We start from the raw sequence: 18165 nt of genomic DNA on the forward strand, positions 1-18165 counted from the left end.
AGGCACAGCTACTTTGTGAGAATTTAGCGAAGTCTAGCAGATGTATTAGGTACTAGTCCCGTGGAGTTCAGAGGAGTGGTTCTAAAACCAGGGTGCATGGGGTTCCAGTGCTTCTTCAGAGGGCTCTCTGGAAGGGCTCTTGAGGGGTGACTTTAGGGAATAACCAGAAAGTGGGCCCAGCTCTCCCCACCATGCTTGAGATAAAGCCACCCCACTTCTCCAAATCTGTTCTGTGTGTGGAGAGGGGAGTGAGGTATGGGCTCTGGAATATCCTGGCTGGATCTAAAACCCCCGACCCCACTTCTCTGAGTATGTAACTTTGAGCATGTTACTAACTCTCATATGTCATTGGTAGGACATCAGAGTTAATATATGTTAGAATCATGTCTGGCTATTATGCATTGGGCTTTGTACTATGCTTACCTTTTACTTTATAGAATCATACTGCATTAAAAACAAAAAAGTTGAAACTCCCCAATGAGAGTTTTTTATTGGTTCCTCTAGAAGAAAAATGAGCATGGAATTAGGTCCATTGCTCCTTCAGGGGTGCAATGGAAGTCCCATATATCACCCTCTGGTTATCTGGTCTGGTTGCTCAAGGAGTCTTTCCTACTCGTCAGTCATCCTGAAGAGCCGCACCTGTGCTCACACCTGAGCTCAGATACATCTGGTGCTGAGAATTCCACACCTGTGCAGCTGCCTTGCCATGTCAAACAATGGCTGTTGGATAAGTAGTGGATATAAATATGTTTTTAGTGTTGTTTTAACTGGACAAAGAATATTAGCATAATAGCCAAAGAAATTTTTTAAAGCTTTTAAAATTTACCCTTATCAAATGTCTTTGTTTTCCTATATTCCTTTTTAGATCTTGTCATTATACATGTGTAATGTGTAATTTTACCATTTTAGTAGCGATTTATTAATCATTTACTTAATTATTATCCAGTTAATTTTATATATTCTCATAAATATTTTCTATTTTTCTAGAGATGTCAGATGACCCATTTTAGAGACTACATAATATCTTAACATGTTTAGTACTGTAACAAACTTTTTCAACATTTATGTATTTTTAAATGTAATGTGTATTTTCATTTATCTTTTTTAAAAAATTATTTCTTCAGAAATATATCCCAGGAATATTTTCTGAGTCAAAAGAGGATGAATATTTTTGTAGCTCTTGATACAGATTTTCAAACTGCTTTCCAAAAGGCTTATGCCAGTCCACGTGTCCTAAATCCATACAGTGATGTCACTATAGATTTACCAGCTTTGGGTAAATCTTTTGCATTTTTTGCTAATGTAATAAATGAAAATAATATTTCATTGCTCTTTTTGAATCAACAAATTCCACTGATTCTAATGAGTTCTTTTTGAAACAACAGAATAAGTTAACAGAGAGTTTCAGATATATAAGAGTAGGGTTCATTGGAAGAAAATATGTAAGTGAAAATCCACTTAAAGAATAATATATAAATGTAGAGTATTACTTTGAAATATGTTTGTGCTTTCCAAACCAAATAAAAGTTTCCAAAAAATTAATGAAATACAATTTCAGTTTTTTTTCTACAAGTCACTCATTTTCTCTGGAATAGGACTTGTTTCTTTGCTACTTGTTCAGGAACTTTCTGATGGAGCTTAAGTGGAAGAAAAATGCTCTAAAAGCCCATATCTTAGTTCCACTGGAAAGTGAGCTGGGATTGTCTGTTCCCTTGCAGCCACTTCTGACAGCACAGCAGTTAGCCTCTGCAGTTGCTGGTGTGATGCCCGGAGGCACGCCGGCCCTCAACCAGCCTATCCTCATCCCCTTCAACATGGCCGGACAGCTAGGGGGGCAGCAAGGACTGGTCCTCACACTGCCTACTGCGAATCTCACCAACATCCAAGGGCTGGTAGCAGCAGCTGCAGCCGGAGGCATTATGACTCTGCCATTGCAAAATCTACAAGGTAACCCACTGTGTCTCTGTGTCCTATAGGGTGTTATCCACTGACCCCTGTTCTCTATAGTGGACAAGTGCTCTGAATGTTGAATGTGGTTTAAAGTTGCTTTCACCATAAAGGCAATGGAAGGTTTATGTAGGAAGCAAAGTTTCAGGGTGTCTGTGAATTCTGAGTTTGCTCAAGTCATGGGCTGTATCAGTCTTTATGTTTTAATATTGATTTGAGTCTTTTCAGGGCTTCTGGAAGCATTTATGAGCAATCATTGAATGACACATCAAAAACTTAGATGTCAGATGATTGTGTCATTATTTGAGGACTTGAAATATAATCTCATGAGTTCTTCAATTTAGCCACCTGCAAAGAAAGGTTAGACATTACTTGTTTGTGTGTGAAGTATTTAGAACATCTCAAATAAAAGGTATCATTTGGAATAATTAACTTATTTTTCTTAATATATTTTAGTTATAATTATTAAATAAAAATTATGTTATTTGAGATCATATTTTATAATAGGGAAAACAGACATATAGAGAACTCTTATATAATCATGAGCATATAATAAGAATTGAACTCCAACTTTACTCAGGATGAGTAGTTCTCTTGATAGCATGAAAGTTTTTATTTTTCATTAGAAGATTTGGTAACACTGACTGATAGACTGATTTACAAAAGACTGTCAGAGGAAGAACTGTTATGATGAAAAATAGCTTGAATATGATGACGATGCCTAAAAAGGAGAAAACAAATTTATTTTGGACCGGTCAAAGAAGGTTGCTTTCTCCACTAATATAAATGTTGGCAAATTTTTTTTTCAGAGTGAGACTTTGGTTGGGCAAGTTATCAGAATAATGATATAAAGTACTTTTTTAGTTGGTCAAAAGTCAGGGCTTCTGTTTTCTCCATTGGTATAAATGTTAGCAATTGAATTTTTTATGGAGTGAGAGTTTGGTTGAGCAAGTTATCAGAATAACAAATTTAAAGTACTTTTTGTAGCTCAAAAGTCAGGGCCCCTTAAAACCTATTAAATTAGTCAGAGTGTCAGTCCATAGATTAAGGAACAGACCAAGTAAGACCTGGTTAACTCTTGACCCAAACTTCTTTACACACTCTATGTTTTAGTGTCCCACCCATTGTGGCCACTTTTTGACTTTCACTTTAATGTTTAAAACAAAGTCTCTCTTATACCATTAAATTGTGCCAAGAAACCTGCCGTTCATAAATCATGCATGTTCAGGACACGCTAATGCACAAACTTTGCTTGTTTCAAATTTGAGAGTGCCTGGGAAGCCAGGATCTCAAGATTAAGCAAATAAGGCAGGAATAAACAAGGTGAAAGCTAAAGCAACAAAGTGTAGGGAGAGGCTTTTTAATGTAGGTGGATGATGAAAACTTAATGAAGAAACGGGCATTATCAAAATGCAATCTTCCATTTGGAACATTGGCGCTTATGGGAATATTGAATATTATAAATAAACATAAGCTCACGGAGTTCCTAGGTCATGAATTAATCTTGTTTGGTTAAAGTGGATGCCAAAGACAGAGTCTAAAAAGGCCAGCCTTTTTGTATCTTTATTATGATTTGGTGTTCTTAGGATTTTAGTGCCTGATTATTTTTAAGGGTTCAGTATGAGTGACTGGTCCAGTGTGGACTCCCATCAAGATTTCCCCCTGTCTCTCTTTTTAATTATTCAATTTAGTATTAGCTTTTAGTTTGGAATTTGGTTCTTTGGAATTTGGCACCTTTGGTTTCAGAAGATGAATCCTAAGATTTGTATCCTGTTTAAGTAGTTTCCATAACAGTGCTGGCTCTTCTTATCCCTTAGTGGGTGCTTCTCACACAATATCCATATTGCTCCTCTTCAGAAGAGTATTAAAACTGATGGTCAAGTTCTTCTCTAAGGGGACATTTGTCCCTTTTTCTCCATGTTAATGACCAGGAGGTCATTAATAAACACCTCCCAGTTGTAAGTCAGCCAGTTATAGGAAGTTTCCTATATATTCTTAACACTCAAACTCTTCCTCCAAACACCTTTCTCTTGTATATCATTATGAATGAATCCCAACTCTAAGTCACTGTTAGAGTCTGGGAAAGTTCTCTCCCAGTTTCCTTGGGCTTTCTGTTCCTGTTACATCTTCCTACATAAGTTCTTCACCACCCAGAATTCACTAGCCTGAGAAAAAAACAACCATCCCTGTTTGCAGAGCACTGGGGATTTTTCTTGGACATAGGACTTTCACTGTTGAAACCAGCAAGTCAGTTCAGTTGCTCAGTTGTGTAGACTCTTTCTTACCCCATGGACTGCAGCACGCCAGCCTTCCCTGTCCATCACCAATTCCTGGAGCTTGCTCAAACTCATGCCTATTGAGTCAGTGATGCCATCCAACCATCTCATCCTCTGTCGTCCACTTCTTCTCCTGCCTTCAATCTTTCCCAGCATCAGGGTCTTTTCCACTGAGTCAGTTCTTCACATCAGGTGGCCAAAGTATTGGAGCTTCAGCTTCAGCATCAGTCGTTCCAATTAATATTCAGGACTGATTTCCTTTAGGATGGACTGGTTTGGTCTTCTTGCTGTCCCAGACAAACCAAAAAGAGATGGTCATCCTACAAAACACCCAAGGATAATAAGGACAGGAGTCAGGGAAAGTCTCATCTCTGCAAGGTATCCAAGATCAGTGTCCACCACCTGAAGGACAATGCCAGTCGGTCACTTTGTTGCCCAGCAGCCAAGCTGAAGATGATCTCACCACCTTAAGGAAACCTACTATGGTCCTTACAGCCAATCCCTTGTCTGTGTCTGTGACTTGTATAGCTCCCCAGTTTATGTCACGGAAGGTTATGGGACTCAGGATGGTGGGTGAATGGCTGGCAGCCAGAAAGTCATCTGCAGTGGTCCTGGTTGACTCTGAGACTGAGCCAGTCCTAGAAGTCCTAAAGTTTCATCCTTTTTCAAGGGTAATGGTCTTGTAAGTGGGAGACAGTATTTGAGAAGGAGTGCTTACACGTGTTTATATAGCCAACAGAATAGAATGCTCTGCCTCCTCCTTATGGCCTGCTTCTAGACAATGAAAATGGAACTTCAGCCCAGGGCTTTTTAAGAGTCTTTTAAAACAACCAGTAAGTCTGCCCACCTATAATAGCTAGCCCACTTTCTCCCATAATTTTACAAGACAGATTTGATTCATCACTCTGAGGGGGAGAGGCTCAAGTGTTCAACCCCTGGTCTGAAGTCGGGCCTGTTTCCATAGGAGGCACTTAGTTCTGGATGATTCCCCTTTTCCTCCTTGTGAAGCATTAAGATCTTATTCATCAAGTGAGTCTGCCAGCTGGAATTATCTCTGATTATTCTCCAGCTCTCCTGCCTAGTCCTTCAGCCTGTCTGTTCTTCAAGTTCAAAAGCCACAAGTTTGCTAAGAAAAAAAAATACTGACATCCATTTCTTAATGGTTTGGAATCCGAGGGATAAATTTTCAAGTATCTTCCTCTTTACTAAAGGATCAAGAGCTGGTTCATTTAAGTTCCCTATCAAGTGATGTGAAATAGCTCTCAGAGCCTCAGAGGCCTGATTCCTGCATGTATTTTAATGAGTACTAATGATACGTTACATGAGAGCGGCTTCTCTCTGCTCAGGCAGCAGGGGTCCTATCACCGTCTTTTTGTCTTTCTCTATGTGTGGTCTCCAGACCAGCAGCTTCAGCATCTTATCAAGGCTGTATCCCAGACACCTTGAACAGAATCTACATTCTTAAAAGGGGATCCCAATGTACACTAAGGGCTTTCCTGGTGTCTCAGATGGTGAAGAATCTGCCTGCAATGCAGACCTGGGTTTGATCCCTGGGTTGGGGGGATCCCCTGGAGAAAGGAATGGCAAGCCACTCCAGTATTCCTGCCTGGAGAATCCCATGGACAGAGAGCCTGGTGAGCTACAGTCTATGGGTTTGCAAAGAGTCAGACACAACTGAGCAACTAACGTGCGCGCGCGCACACACACACACACACACACACACACACACACACACGAGTTTAAGAAAACCTGGTTCAAGGAACATTTTCAAAACTCATTTGGCCCCTCCTCTGTTCTCTCCAGCAACCTCTTCAGGACTCTGAGTATTTTAAGATCACCGGGAGCCATGTAACTATGATAAGCACCTTCATTAATTCTCCTGCTCTCTCTTACCATGCCAGGCCTCTAAATGAGGATAATGACCAAAAGGAATAACTTATTTGAGAACATTTTTGTTTCCATAAGACAGTCATATCCCCAAGACCAAGAGGCATTTTCTTGCATAATTAAAACATATGGAAGCCTTTGCTCTGAGATTTTATCCAGCAAAAGCTTTGCATCCTGAAAAAGAGACCATATTGCCCTGCAGAAAACCCATCTGCTTGGCTTAGGGATCATTTTCTCTTTGTCTTCAGATGTTTCCAAGTGAGAAAGAGATACACTCCTGTCTCATCAATGATGGAATGAGACCTGTCTGCTCTCTTCCCCTGTTCCTCCTTGTGACTCTTCCCTACCATGCTGGATGACTTTTAGTTAACCCATAATTTTGGTTCATTCATATTCAATTCTGTCTTCTTGGAGTCGGTGCAACTTCCCAGCTCATATACCTCTCAGGAACTCTCCATTGATATCTCTCCTTCCATCACCTCTATCTTTATCCATGTCTCCACTTCTATCTAAAATTTAAGCTCCCTGAAACTCATATTTCTGTCAGTCTGACCCTTTGCATTCTAGACTGCCTACCTGGCCACTCTGGAGCTTGACTACCCAGGTGGAAGTATCCTCTCCTGTCCAGTCAGCTGTAATGTGGGGATAGGAGGGAAGCCAGGATGACATGGTATCATACACGGGCAACTTATTTAAGAAACCACTGGGACCTCCTATGTTCTGAATTGGGAGATGCCAAAGCTGGGGTCTAGATTCTGAATGTTTTAAGGAAAGTCTTTGAATGTCCTGGCTGGGATGCAAGCCCAGAAATTCTCTATACTTAGATAAGACCAGGAAATAACCTACTCCTCGACATCATGTGTCCTTACATGAAGTAGGTGCAGTTTTGCATTCTCTTTTCTCTTACCTTTATACGCCTTTTCCCCTTCCAGGTACCTCCCACCATTGTTATTCTGGGTCCCTCCATTCCTGTGAACATTGTCTGTTGTGTGTTCATAAGACTTTGGTTTCAAGCACCTGTCAGCAAACACAACCTGTGAAATAAGATTAATCGTGATCATAAACCTCAAGGAAAGAAAATGCCTAAGGTTTCTCCATGACATACTTTATGAACTCCTTTAAGTCAGAGTCTTCCATCTTTCTTATTATTTGGAAACACAGATAGCTATACTAAAAATATAATTTGCAGTTGCCCTCATGTGGGAATGAGATTATTATTTAACAAAATATGCCAAATAATTATTATTGACAAATGGATTATGATTATGTGACAAAGTCCCCATTAGGGAACTTATGCAAATGTGTTGGATTTTTGGCTTTCTTAGATGTAGGTAGAAAATATAGATTAAAAACAACCTCCACACAAGAGATGAAAACAGCTGAGGGTTTAATGGGGCAGCAGTTGTGTTGAAGATTCAAGTTAGTGAGTTGTTCCCATCACACAGGCCAAGATAACCCACTCATCACTGTGGGCAATGTAAATGGAGAATATAAATGTGCTATGTAGAAGATTTATATCAAAGTGTGAACATTCCAGTTAAGTCAAGCATAACATTTAAATTAATGACTAAGAATACATTAAAGAGTGCTGCTTTCCCTGAACATGGAAAAGCAATTAAGTTCAAGGCAAGTTGGAAAATCAAGGCCAAGGATGGTTTTCCTGCCCTTAGCAGTGGCAGGAAATCTGGCCTGATTTTCTCCAACTCTACAAATTAAAGTCTATAGAGGCTAAAATATATGGGAAGAATTTTGGGGATTAGGAATTTTATGTTCAAGTGGCTTACATTGCCTTTTTTGTTTGTGCTGTTATTGTTGATTTCATTGAGGTATCATTTACATGTAACAAAATGCATGGATCTTAAGTGCACAATCCAATGAGCTGATTGTTTGTATCTGTGCAACCCCCACCCACCACAATCAATACAGTTCATTACCCCCAAATATTCCCTTATGTCTCTTTGCAGTCTTCTTCCTCCCAAAGGAGGAAGAGAACTCCCTATCTTCTTTCTGTCATTATCCATTAGTTTTGTGTGTTCTAGAACTGTATATAAATGGATTCACAGAGAGTGTATTCTTTGTTGTCTGGCTTTTCTTGCTCAGCATAATCTCAGAAAGTCTGTTTTTGAGATTTATACATGTTGTTGTATATGTCGATAGTTTCTTTTCATTTTCCAGGAGTGTTCCATTGTGAGAATGCACCACATTTTGTTTATCCATAGCCATTCCCACATCCCAGGAGGCAGCATCAAGACGGTCTCCTCCCTTGAGGGGTTGGAGAAGAGGTTCCTCCAATGGGAATTTCTCAAAAAGCACCCTTAGTCACTGTTCACCTTGGTCCTTGGCTATATTTGAAGAGAAAGTTGAGGAATATACCTTTCTTTGAGGGTTGAAGATTGTTTGAAGTTTCCAACTATTAAAAATTTGTAGCTTCTTTGGGAATCAAGTTCCCTATGAAACTGAGAATATTTCTGACCTTTTTGCTTCCAGTCGGTTCCATGTACCAGAGTTTTTTCTGAGACATACATCTTCAGTCTAATTTATTTTGCTTTCTCAGCCCCACATGCTTCTCTTCCAATTCAGTCGGTCTCTGTGTGGGTCTCTGATATCCTTGGTGTTCTTTAAACATACTTCTACCCAGGGATCTTTGCACAGGCTGTTCTCCAGAAACTGTATCCTTAGAAAGCATCAAGCCTACCTACCTCCTTGTCCCCACCCCAATACTCCTTTCCCCCTCATCTGCTTTCCCTTAGGTCCTTTGTCCATAACACTTATTACTTTCTGCTGCTGCTGCTGCTAAGTTGCTTCAGTCGTGCCTGACTCTGTGCAACCCCATAGACAGCTGCCCACCAGGCTCCCCCATCCCTGGGATTCTCCAGGCAAGAACACTGGAGTGGGTTGCCATTTTCTTCTCCAATGCATGAAAATGAAAAGTGAAAGTGAAGTTGCTCAGTCGTGTCCGACTCTTCACGACCCCATGGACTGCAGCCTACCAGGCTCCTCCCTCCATGGGAGTTTCCAGGAAAGAGTACTGGAGGGGGGTGCCATTGCCTTCTACATAACCTTAAAAACCTCAAAAAATGGTTGATTCTTGTTTGTCCTTCCTTTTTAAGCACTTTGGGTCATGCCTACTCTAGCATGTGGAGCAGTGGAGGCAGCATTGTGATGCTTGGCCCTCATGCTCTAGAGGGTGTTATTGCATATAAAGTATTTACAATATGTATTGTCTGTGCTTGGCTCTGTCATGGAATGTAAGCCCTGTGATAGGCATCTTTGGTTAGTTGTGGTCCAAGAACTGGAACAGTGCTGGCTCATTAGGTAAACAATAATAAATGATAGATGGATATATTAGTGAAGATACATGCACTCCAGTGTTTATAGCATCATTATTTGCAATAGCCAAGACATGGAAGCAACCCAATCAACAGATGATTGAATGAAGAAGTTGTGATACACACACGCACACACACACACACACACACACAATGGAATATTACTGAGCCATAAAAAATGAAATATTGTACCTAGTGAAATAAGACAGAGAAAGATAAATATCATATGATATCACTTACATGCAGGATAGAAACAAATTCACATGCAGAAACAAATTCACAGATATTAAAAACAAACTTGTGGTTATCAAAAGGGAGAGGAAGCAAGGGTATGGGATTCAAAGACACAAACTGCTATATATAAAATAGATAAGCAATAAATATATACTGTATAGCACAGGGGATTATAGCCACTCTCTTAGCCTATAATGGAGTGTAATCTGCAAACTGAAACACTATGCCGCATACCTGAAACCAGCATAATACTGTAAATCAACTATACTTAAATAAAAAAAAATAGTAGGAGTTAACTGAGTGAAGAATAGTAAAGAGAACATCCAATGTAGAGAAGAGGAATGAGGAATATGGATTCTACAGAGTTCTCTTGTTGGTTCTGGCTGTTGTTGAAATGAAGATTGGGAGTCTGAGATGACAAGAAATCTGACTGGAGGGGAAGGAAGGGGTGATATTGGAGGAATCTTATATGCCTTTCTTGTGCACAATGAGTACATAATAGCATTGTCTTTAAGAAGATTTTGCTCTGAGGTCTGATGTGTTAAAGACAAACATACCTAAAGCAATGCGATTATGCTATGATATTTGCGTGCATGTAGGTTTGTGTGTACTTGCTTGTGCTTGTGTGATTCTAAGGATTCGAAGCATCTTGTAAGAAGCATGAATGATAAAAGCTGTTTATTAGAAAAGAAACTTAGAGATTTAGAACTAGAGGATAAGTCAAAGGGGAGACACATCATATGATGTAGTTTTAATTATCTGATAGTAAAAAGAATCAGTTCAGTTCAGTCACTCAGTTGTGTCCAACTCTTTGCAACCCCATGGACTGCAGAACACCAGGTTTCCCTGTCCATTAGCAACTCCTGTCCTTTGAGCAACTCCTTGCTCAAACTCATGTCCATCATGTCAGTGATGCCATCCAACCATCTCATCCTCAAAAAGAATCATACCAGCTTAACAAGAAATGGGCTTATTTATTTTTGTTTTTCTTTTTTACTAAGTTTATTAATTTACTCAACAAATACATATTGAAATTTTCATCATGTTCTAGGCTGTGATCTTGACCTGCGATATACCAGTAAACAAACCAAAGAGAGTCCCTAAAGGCACTTCTATGCTTGTGGGGGAGTAAAGGGATGGAAGGATGAAGGGTCGCAGGAACAGGGATGTGATGTATTTACACAAGATCACTAGTGTCGGTCTCCCCACTAGACAGAGCCCTAAAGGACACGGGGGACCAAGCTTTACAACATCTGGAAAAAGCATGTCCCAGAGTAAATCCTTGGTGCTTAGAAAAGTTAATGATACAGATTCTCAGGGAAGAAATATCAAACAACCTGATGGACAAGACATTATCTTTTAACTTTCCCAAAATTGTGCTTAAGAGAAAACAGGCACAAATTTCAGTGACAGACAAGGAAAGTTAATTTTTTTCTGTTTATTTCATCACACATGTGGGCTGCAGGTAAGCAGTAGTTCTGTAGCACATCTTTGTTCTTGGATACAGGCTGAAAGGACAGCCTCTCTCTAGAACAGGGCTTTCTTCTCAGAATGGGAAGACAGACTAGCAGAACCACAATGGCTCATAAAGCTTTGACTCAGAAGCAGTGCACATCACTTCTACTCACATCCTGTGAGCCAGAGTGTCACCTGGTCAACCTGCTGCCAATGGAATGAAGATGCTTCTAAGGTGTGGAAGGCAGAGCACATAATGGAAACCACATTACAAGGGGCTGTGGTGTTCAGAGGTCATTGCCTTAAAGATACATAGCATGAGTATTTGACTTAGGTGACCTTAAGGATCCTTCCAAACACTGAGATTCTATATTAGGTGAACTCATTAGGAAATATGGACTATCCAGGTAGAGATTAGAATGTAGCATATTAACAATGTGTTAAAGTAGTACCATTCAAATGAAAAACATAAAAATGGATAATAAATGTATGGACCTATTGGGGACTATTTAATATTGCAAATAAGCACATGTAAAAGTACAGCTTTATTGATGCAACCTTCAGGAAAAGGCAAAATTATAGGAACAGAAAGGAGATTAGTGGTGACTGGAGACAGGGGGGTGGAAGTTGATAGTAAAGGAGTATAGGGAATTTGGGGGACTATATGCATTTGTCAAACTTGGACAGCTGCACACTAGAAAGGGTGAATTGTACTTAAGTTAAATAAACCTCAACATTTTTCAAAAAAGAAAAGAAGTAAGTGGATGCTTATGAAACACCAATAAAATACAAATTTATTTTAAAACATTTAAAAATGTGGGTGAGTACAAAAAAATGTGTGTGTTAATGGAATGAAAGCTAGATAAAGCTTCATGGGAACAAAAGACCCTCATTTTGCCATTAAAGAAAACATTTGTGGCTCCGTTTCATAGATGCAGAAGCTAATAACACTAAAATAATAAAAAGATTTCACATGTACACAGTTTGATCCAAATCATTTAAAAGCCCAAACATACACACACTCCTCACAGACAGAGGAGAAGAAAAAAAACTATATACAACAAAGTGCTACTCTAGACAGTGAGATTATGGATGATTGCTTGCTTTCTTAAAGTTTCTGTGTTAAATATTATCGCAAAATCAGAATGCTTTGAATCCATGAAGGTACAAGGTCATATCCAAAAAAGCACTACCAGCATTGACAAGGTTAAATCTCTGGGTCTGTGGTCTTGACTTTCTGACTATCTTTTTTAAAAAGCATCACTCAACTCTAAGTGAATTAATTTTCAAACTAAAAACAATACAACCACAAAGCAACTCTTTGTGGATTTATTATGTATGAGCAACATTATAATGTTGCCTTTAAATGTACTAGATTTTATTGGCCCAAGGAGAATAAACATGTGGGTGGGGCATGGGGAGGAGTATCCTTCCCAAGGATAAAACAATTAGGTGACCATGTGTGCACTGGCTTCCCTGTTATTTTGTGCTAGTCTAGTGATGCCCACACTCAGAAGAAAGTTGCATCCCTAGGAGTGTGATGTACATACAACAGAAATCTAATACCCCTCCCAGGAAGAGCAACTCAGTACCTGCCACAGACACAGAAGAGCAGTCTCTAGCTTTTAGTATGCTGTGATTTGTCAGTCTCTGGTAAGTGGCTTGCTGTCTCAAAGTCCAATATTAAAAATACCTAGAGCATAAATTCATATTTGCTGTGTTATTCAGAGGAGCCCCACATGACACATGTTATACAATAATACCAAATCTGCCATAAAGAAGTTATGAAAACTTGTTGCAACGTCTTACTTTGGCAGTTTTTCAAACCTCTATATCTCAGAGGCTTCAGACTTTTTATTTAAAATACCTGAAGAGCTCGTTCTAGAGTACATTATCCTTGAAGCAGGCTTCACTGAGGCAGTGGGGCATGGATTAAACTGGAAGCACATGAATGAGAAGTATGACTAGTATAGTGTGTATTTAAGAGATACTGTCAATGGAATAAAGCATTGTCAAAGGATAATGGTTTCCACCTGCCACATAAATGTCAAAGCAAAGCCAAAGCATTTATTTTCAAAGCAAAAGGCAGGAAAGTAATGTGATCTCCAGTTTGCACATAATAAGTCTGTAAATCCATCTGGGCTCTTGATGGCATCTATCCATGTGTCTACACTAAGGTGTGCAAACTGGATTAGATTCCAAGCTGGTGATCAGAGCACTTTTCCAAGATGGTGGAGACTAGAATGGAAAAGACTGCTTGAAATGCTTCACAATCTCCCTACATTACCAAGGATGACAGGGAATTGGGATTATTTATTCCAATTTCCTCTGGCACTAAAATAAAGATGATTTCTGTATCTGAGGAAAGTGTGTGAGAGCAAGGAATGGGGAGGTACTGAAAATAGGGAAATAGGAGGTGGTCTTCAGTTTTCTCTGCCTGTTTAGATAATGGAGAGCTTCTGCTGCTGCTGTTGCTGCTAAGATGCTTCAGTCGTGTCTGACTCTGTGTGACCCCATAGACAGCAGCCCACCAGGCTCTCCCGTCCCTGGGATTCTCCAGGCAAGAATATTGGAGTGGGTTGCCATTTCCTTCTCCAATGCATGAAAGTGAAAAGTGAAAGTGAAGTTGCTCAGTCGTGTCCAACTCTTAGCGACCCCATGGACTGCAGCCCACCAGGCTCCTCCGTCCATGGGATTTTCCAGGCAAGAGTATTGGAGTGGGGTGCCATTGCCTTCTCCGAATGGAGAGCTAATGCTCTCCAAAAAAGTCCTGTCTTCTCTTATGTGTGTAATAACTTGCAGGACAGATTCCTAGTGAGAGGGTATAACTATTATTTATCAGCTCCCTGTAGGGAAAAGCCAAACCTCATTTTCTGCCATGACTGTGCACAAAGATTGATTGATCAATTTCACAAAGATTTACTAATTTACCAGGCACTGTGGCAAGCACCCCAGTGCAGTTAGAAAGGAGGCTCTGGCAGTAATCTGGAAGAAGATGGTCCTGGTAGCAGTGATGAAGAGCGGAGGACTGATTTAGGCGACATTGACAAGATGGATTTGGTTCGACTTGAAGACGGAATATTTTTTTTAATTGGAGGATAGTTGCTTTACAATGTTGTGTTAGTTTCTTCTGTATAGCAAAGTGAATCAGCTACACATGTACATATAGGTCCTCTTTTTGGATTTCCTTCCCATTTAGGGCGGCTTCCCTGGTGGCTCAGACAGTAAAGCGTCTGCCTGCAATGCAGGGGACCCGGGTTCGATTCCTGGGTTGGGAAGATCCCCTGGAGAAGGAAATGGCAATCCACTCCAGCACTCTTGCCTGGAGAATCCCATGGACAGAGGAGTCTGATAGGCTACAGTCCATGGGGTCGCAAAGAGTTGACATGACTGAGTGACTTCACTTCACTTTCACTTTCACTAGGTCACCACAGAGAATTGAATAGAGTTCCCTGTGCTATACAGTATTTTCTCATTAGTTATCTTTATATGGGCTTCCCTGGTGACTCAGCAGTAAGGAATCAGCCTGCCAATGTAGGAGATGTGAATTTGATCCTTGGGTCAGGGGTAGTAAATGGCAGCCCACTGGGGTAGAAAATGGCAGCCCACTCCAGTATTATTGAAATCTCATGGACAGAGGAGCCTGGCAGGCTACAGTCCATGGGGTTGCAGAGTCAGACATGACTTTGTGACTAAATAATAACAATATGAAGTGTGTATATATCAATCCCAGTCTTCCAATTCATCCCACCTTCCCCATTGGTATCAATACATTTGTTCTCTACATCTGTGTCTCTATTTCTGCTTTGCAAATAAGTTCAACAATTCTATTTTTCTAGGTTTCACATATATGCGTTAATATACAATATTTGTTTTTCTCTTTCTGTCTTCACTCTTTATGACATTCTCTAGTCAATCTACATCTCTGCAAATGACACAATTTCATTTCTTTTTATGGATGAGTAATATTCCATTGTATACATGTACTACATCTTCTTTATCCATTCCTCTGTTGATGGATATTTAGATTGCTTCCATGTCCTGGCTATTATCCATAGTGCTGCAGTGAACACTGGAGTACATGTGTCCTTTGGAATTATGATTTTCTCCAGATACATACCCAGGAGTGAGATTGCTGGAGCATATGGTCGTTTTATTTTTAGCTTTTTAAGGAACCTCAGTACTGTTCTCCATAGTGGCTGTACCAATTTACATTCCCACCAGTAGTATAAGAGGGTTCTGTTGGTGATAGATTAAATGTGGAGGGATCAGAGGAAAGAGGGAGATGGTTGGTTGAGTTTGATATGACTGGTTCGAGTTTCTTGTGGGAAATTTAAATGGAGTTGGAATTTAAAGTAATTAAGTAGCCAGTTGGAAATACATGGATGTAAAACTCAGAATGGGGTTGGTGCCAGAGGTCATGATGAAGAAATCATCAATATGTGACTAAAGCCAGGAAGGTAATAAATTTCTGGGGGGAAAGAGATTAGAGAAGGAACACAATTCAAGTCACTAGAAGAGGAAGAAGGAAGAGTGCCCAACGTGAATGTTCTGCTTCAGGTTTGACTGGGGCTCCTGTAATACTCTGTGTTCAGATTCTCTTTCACTGGACATAATCTACACATTCATGTTGGCACTTTTGATTGTTGCCTACCCCTTATACAGCCAGAGTGCCACGAACAGGAGGCAAAAAAAAAAAAAATGTATCTGTCAGTTTGCTTTTTATCTTCTAAAGACATGCCAAGTTTCCATGTAGAAATAAGCTATTTTAAGAGCTTGTACATAAAAGCTTCAACAGTGTTTGCTCTTTTGCTAAAAAGTTACTCAATTGATTTAAATCTATTATTTAAAAATGTAGCTATAACCTTAAAATCTCAAAGTGAAATGTTGGAGTCCTTTTTTCCCCCTCCTTTCTTCCTGTTAAAGCACTTTGGGTCATGCCTACTGTAACCACCACACTGGACAGCAGAAGGAGCAGGTTGTACTTAGTCCTGGAGGACATCTGAGCTTGGGAAAAACTGTAGTTTAAATAATACAGCGTTAATTTTGGGAAATGATTTATCCTGGAAAATGTTGTCTTATTGTAAGCAAAATTAACCTCCAAAAACATTTTGGTTCCACATTCATCTTTTTCTTTGTTTTAGTGTCTTCTTCTCCCAAATAATATTAATCAACTATACTCACCAAGTTTATAGCCCAAACTCGAAAAGAAAAGAAAAAAAAAAAAATAGAACTGAGGACCGTTGCCATTTGTCACTAGATGAGGATTAGCATGAATATGCAGGTTCATTAACACACCCTTATGCATCTCTGTTCCCCTGTGTGCTATTATTTTAGGTTTCCTTAACAAAACATCTATATATTCAACATTTGACATAAGATAATTTGAGTTTGCTGTGTTTGGAAAATAACTCACAGGGGAGAAAGTTGCATTAAATAAATAATAGAGATAAAATTTATACTTCCATACATTTCAAAGCTAATGTCGCTAACTTACAATGGAATGGTAACACGAAGACACAGTGCTATAATTTGATTGATTTGTTTTGACAGCAGCCAAATAATTGAGAGTGAAAGGTGTCAGCACAGATGAAATATTGTATAAGCCACGTTCAGAAGGCAACCGCAGCAGCTGCCGCAAGTGGAGCTTTATTTCCTTTGATTCCGAACTGGTACTCACCTCCAGTTTATTATGAAACCATGAAAGGTGCATGACTTCTCCAACTAGAGAGACTTTTATAGAGGAGCTAGAAATAGAAGTTTGTCAAGTAGTTGAACAATGAATGCAGACAAAAGGACAGCACATGGCAGCCGTGTGCTGAGCTGAGTGACAGCAGCCGCTCCCTTTCTTCTCCAAGTTTGCCGTTGTCCTGCATTTTTACCTCATTTGAAAATGATTCTGAGTCATGGCAAATACCAGATCCCACTTTCCAGCCCCTAGACAGGAAATGAGCAAAAGACACAGGTACGCTTAGCACCATCTCTGGGTCCAGATAACAGATGCTTACCCAACTGAAAATTCAAATGCCTGGCAAGCATCAGAGTTGAGGTGCTGGGTGAATTTAGAAGCTAAATGGTCAGGGGAGGATTCATTAGGAGAAAGACTCTGTTTGTAGGTGACCCTTGAGCACAGCGATTCACAGAGCGAAACATGAGTCACGCTGGCTTGGTTTAATTCTACCTCTACCACTTGTTAGCTGTGACCTGACTTCTGAGCTTTTCTTTTATTTGCTTACCTCTCTGATGCTGGGAGGGATTGGGGCAAGAGGAGAAGGGGACGACAGAGGATGAGATGGCTGGATGGCATCACTGACTCAATGGACGTGAGTCTCAGTGAACTCTGGGAGTTGGTGATGGACAGGGAGGCCTGGTGTGCTGCGATTCTGGGATCACAAAGAGTCAGACACGACTGAGCGACTGAACTGAACTGAACTGATACTTTATTGTTGTTTGGTCACTAAGTCATGTCTGACTCTTTGCGAGCTCATGGACTGCAGCCTGCCAGGCTTCTCTGTTCATGGGATTTCCCAGGCAAGAATACTGGAGTGGGTTGCCATCTTCTTCTCTAGGGGATCTTCCCAACACAAGGATGAAACCCACGTTTCCTGAATTGGTAGATGGATTCTTTACCAAAGGAATAAATGTGATACTTATTGGAACATGCCTCGTGTAGTGCCTGACACTTCAGTGCAAAATGAATGAGTGTTAGTTGTTCACTCATGTTCGACTCTTTACGACCCCATGTACTGAAGCCAACCAGGCTACTCTGTCCATGGTATTTCCCAGGCAAGAATACTGGAGTGGGTTCCCATTCTCTTCTCCAGGGGATCTTTCTGACTCAGGTCTCAAATCCAGGTCTCCTCAATTGCAGGCAGATTCTTTATCTTCTGAGCCACCATTTGGGAAACTCAGATGAATGAGAGCCACTTTTATTACTTAGAGCCACAAAGTCCTATATGGTAGCCATGAGCCACATGTGAATATGGGGCCTTTCCAAAGTACCTAGTCCATATTAATATACGCTGTAGGTGCAAAAT

General features: G+C 40.1%; 1 protein-coding gene across 1 annotated transcript in view; it reads left to right on the top strand.

The window, feature by feature from the left end:
- POU6F2 (POU class 6 homeobox 2) overlaps positions 1-18165 on the top strand; it is a 389818-nt gene that overhangs the window by 123022 nt on the left and 248631 nt on the right. Inside the window, exon 3 of the mRNA XM_027539163.1 lies at positions 1719-1947. Within this exon, the coding sequence (XP_027394964.1) occupies positions 1719-1947 (229 nt within the window). The remainder of the gene's footprint in view (positions 1-1718; positions 1948-18165) is intronic.

The sequence above is a fragment of the Bos indicus x Bos taurus genome, chromosome 4, assembly GCF_003369695.1.
Source record: "Bos indicus x Bos taurus breed Angus x Brahman F1 hybrid chromosome 4, Bos_hybrid_MaternalHap_v2.0, whole genome shotgun sequence".
NCBI lineage: Eukaryota > Metazoa > Chordata > Mammalia > Artiodactyla > Bovidae > Bos > Bos indicus x Bos taurus.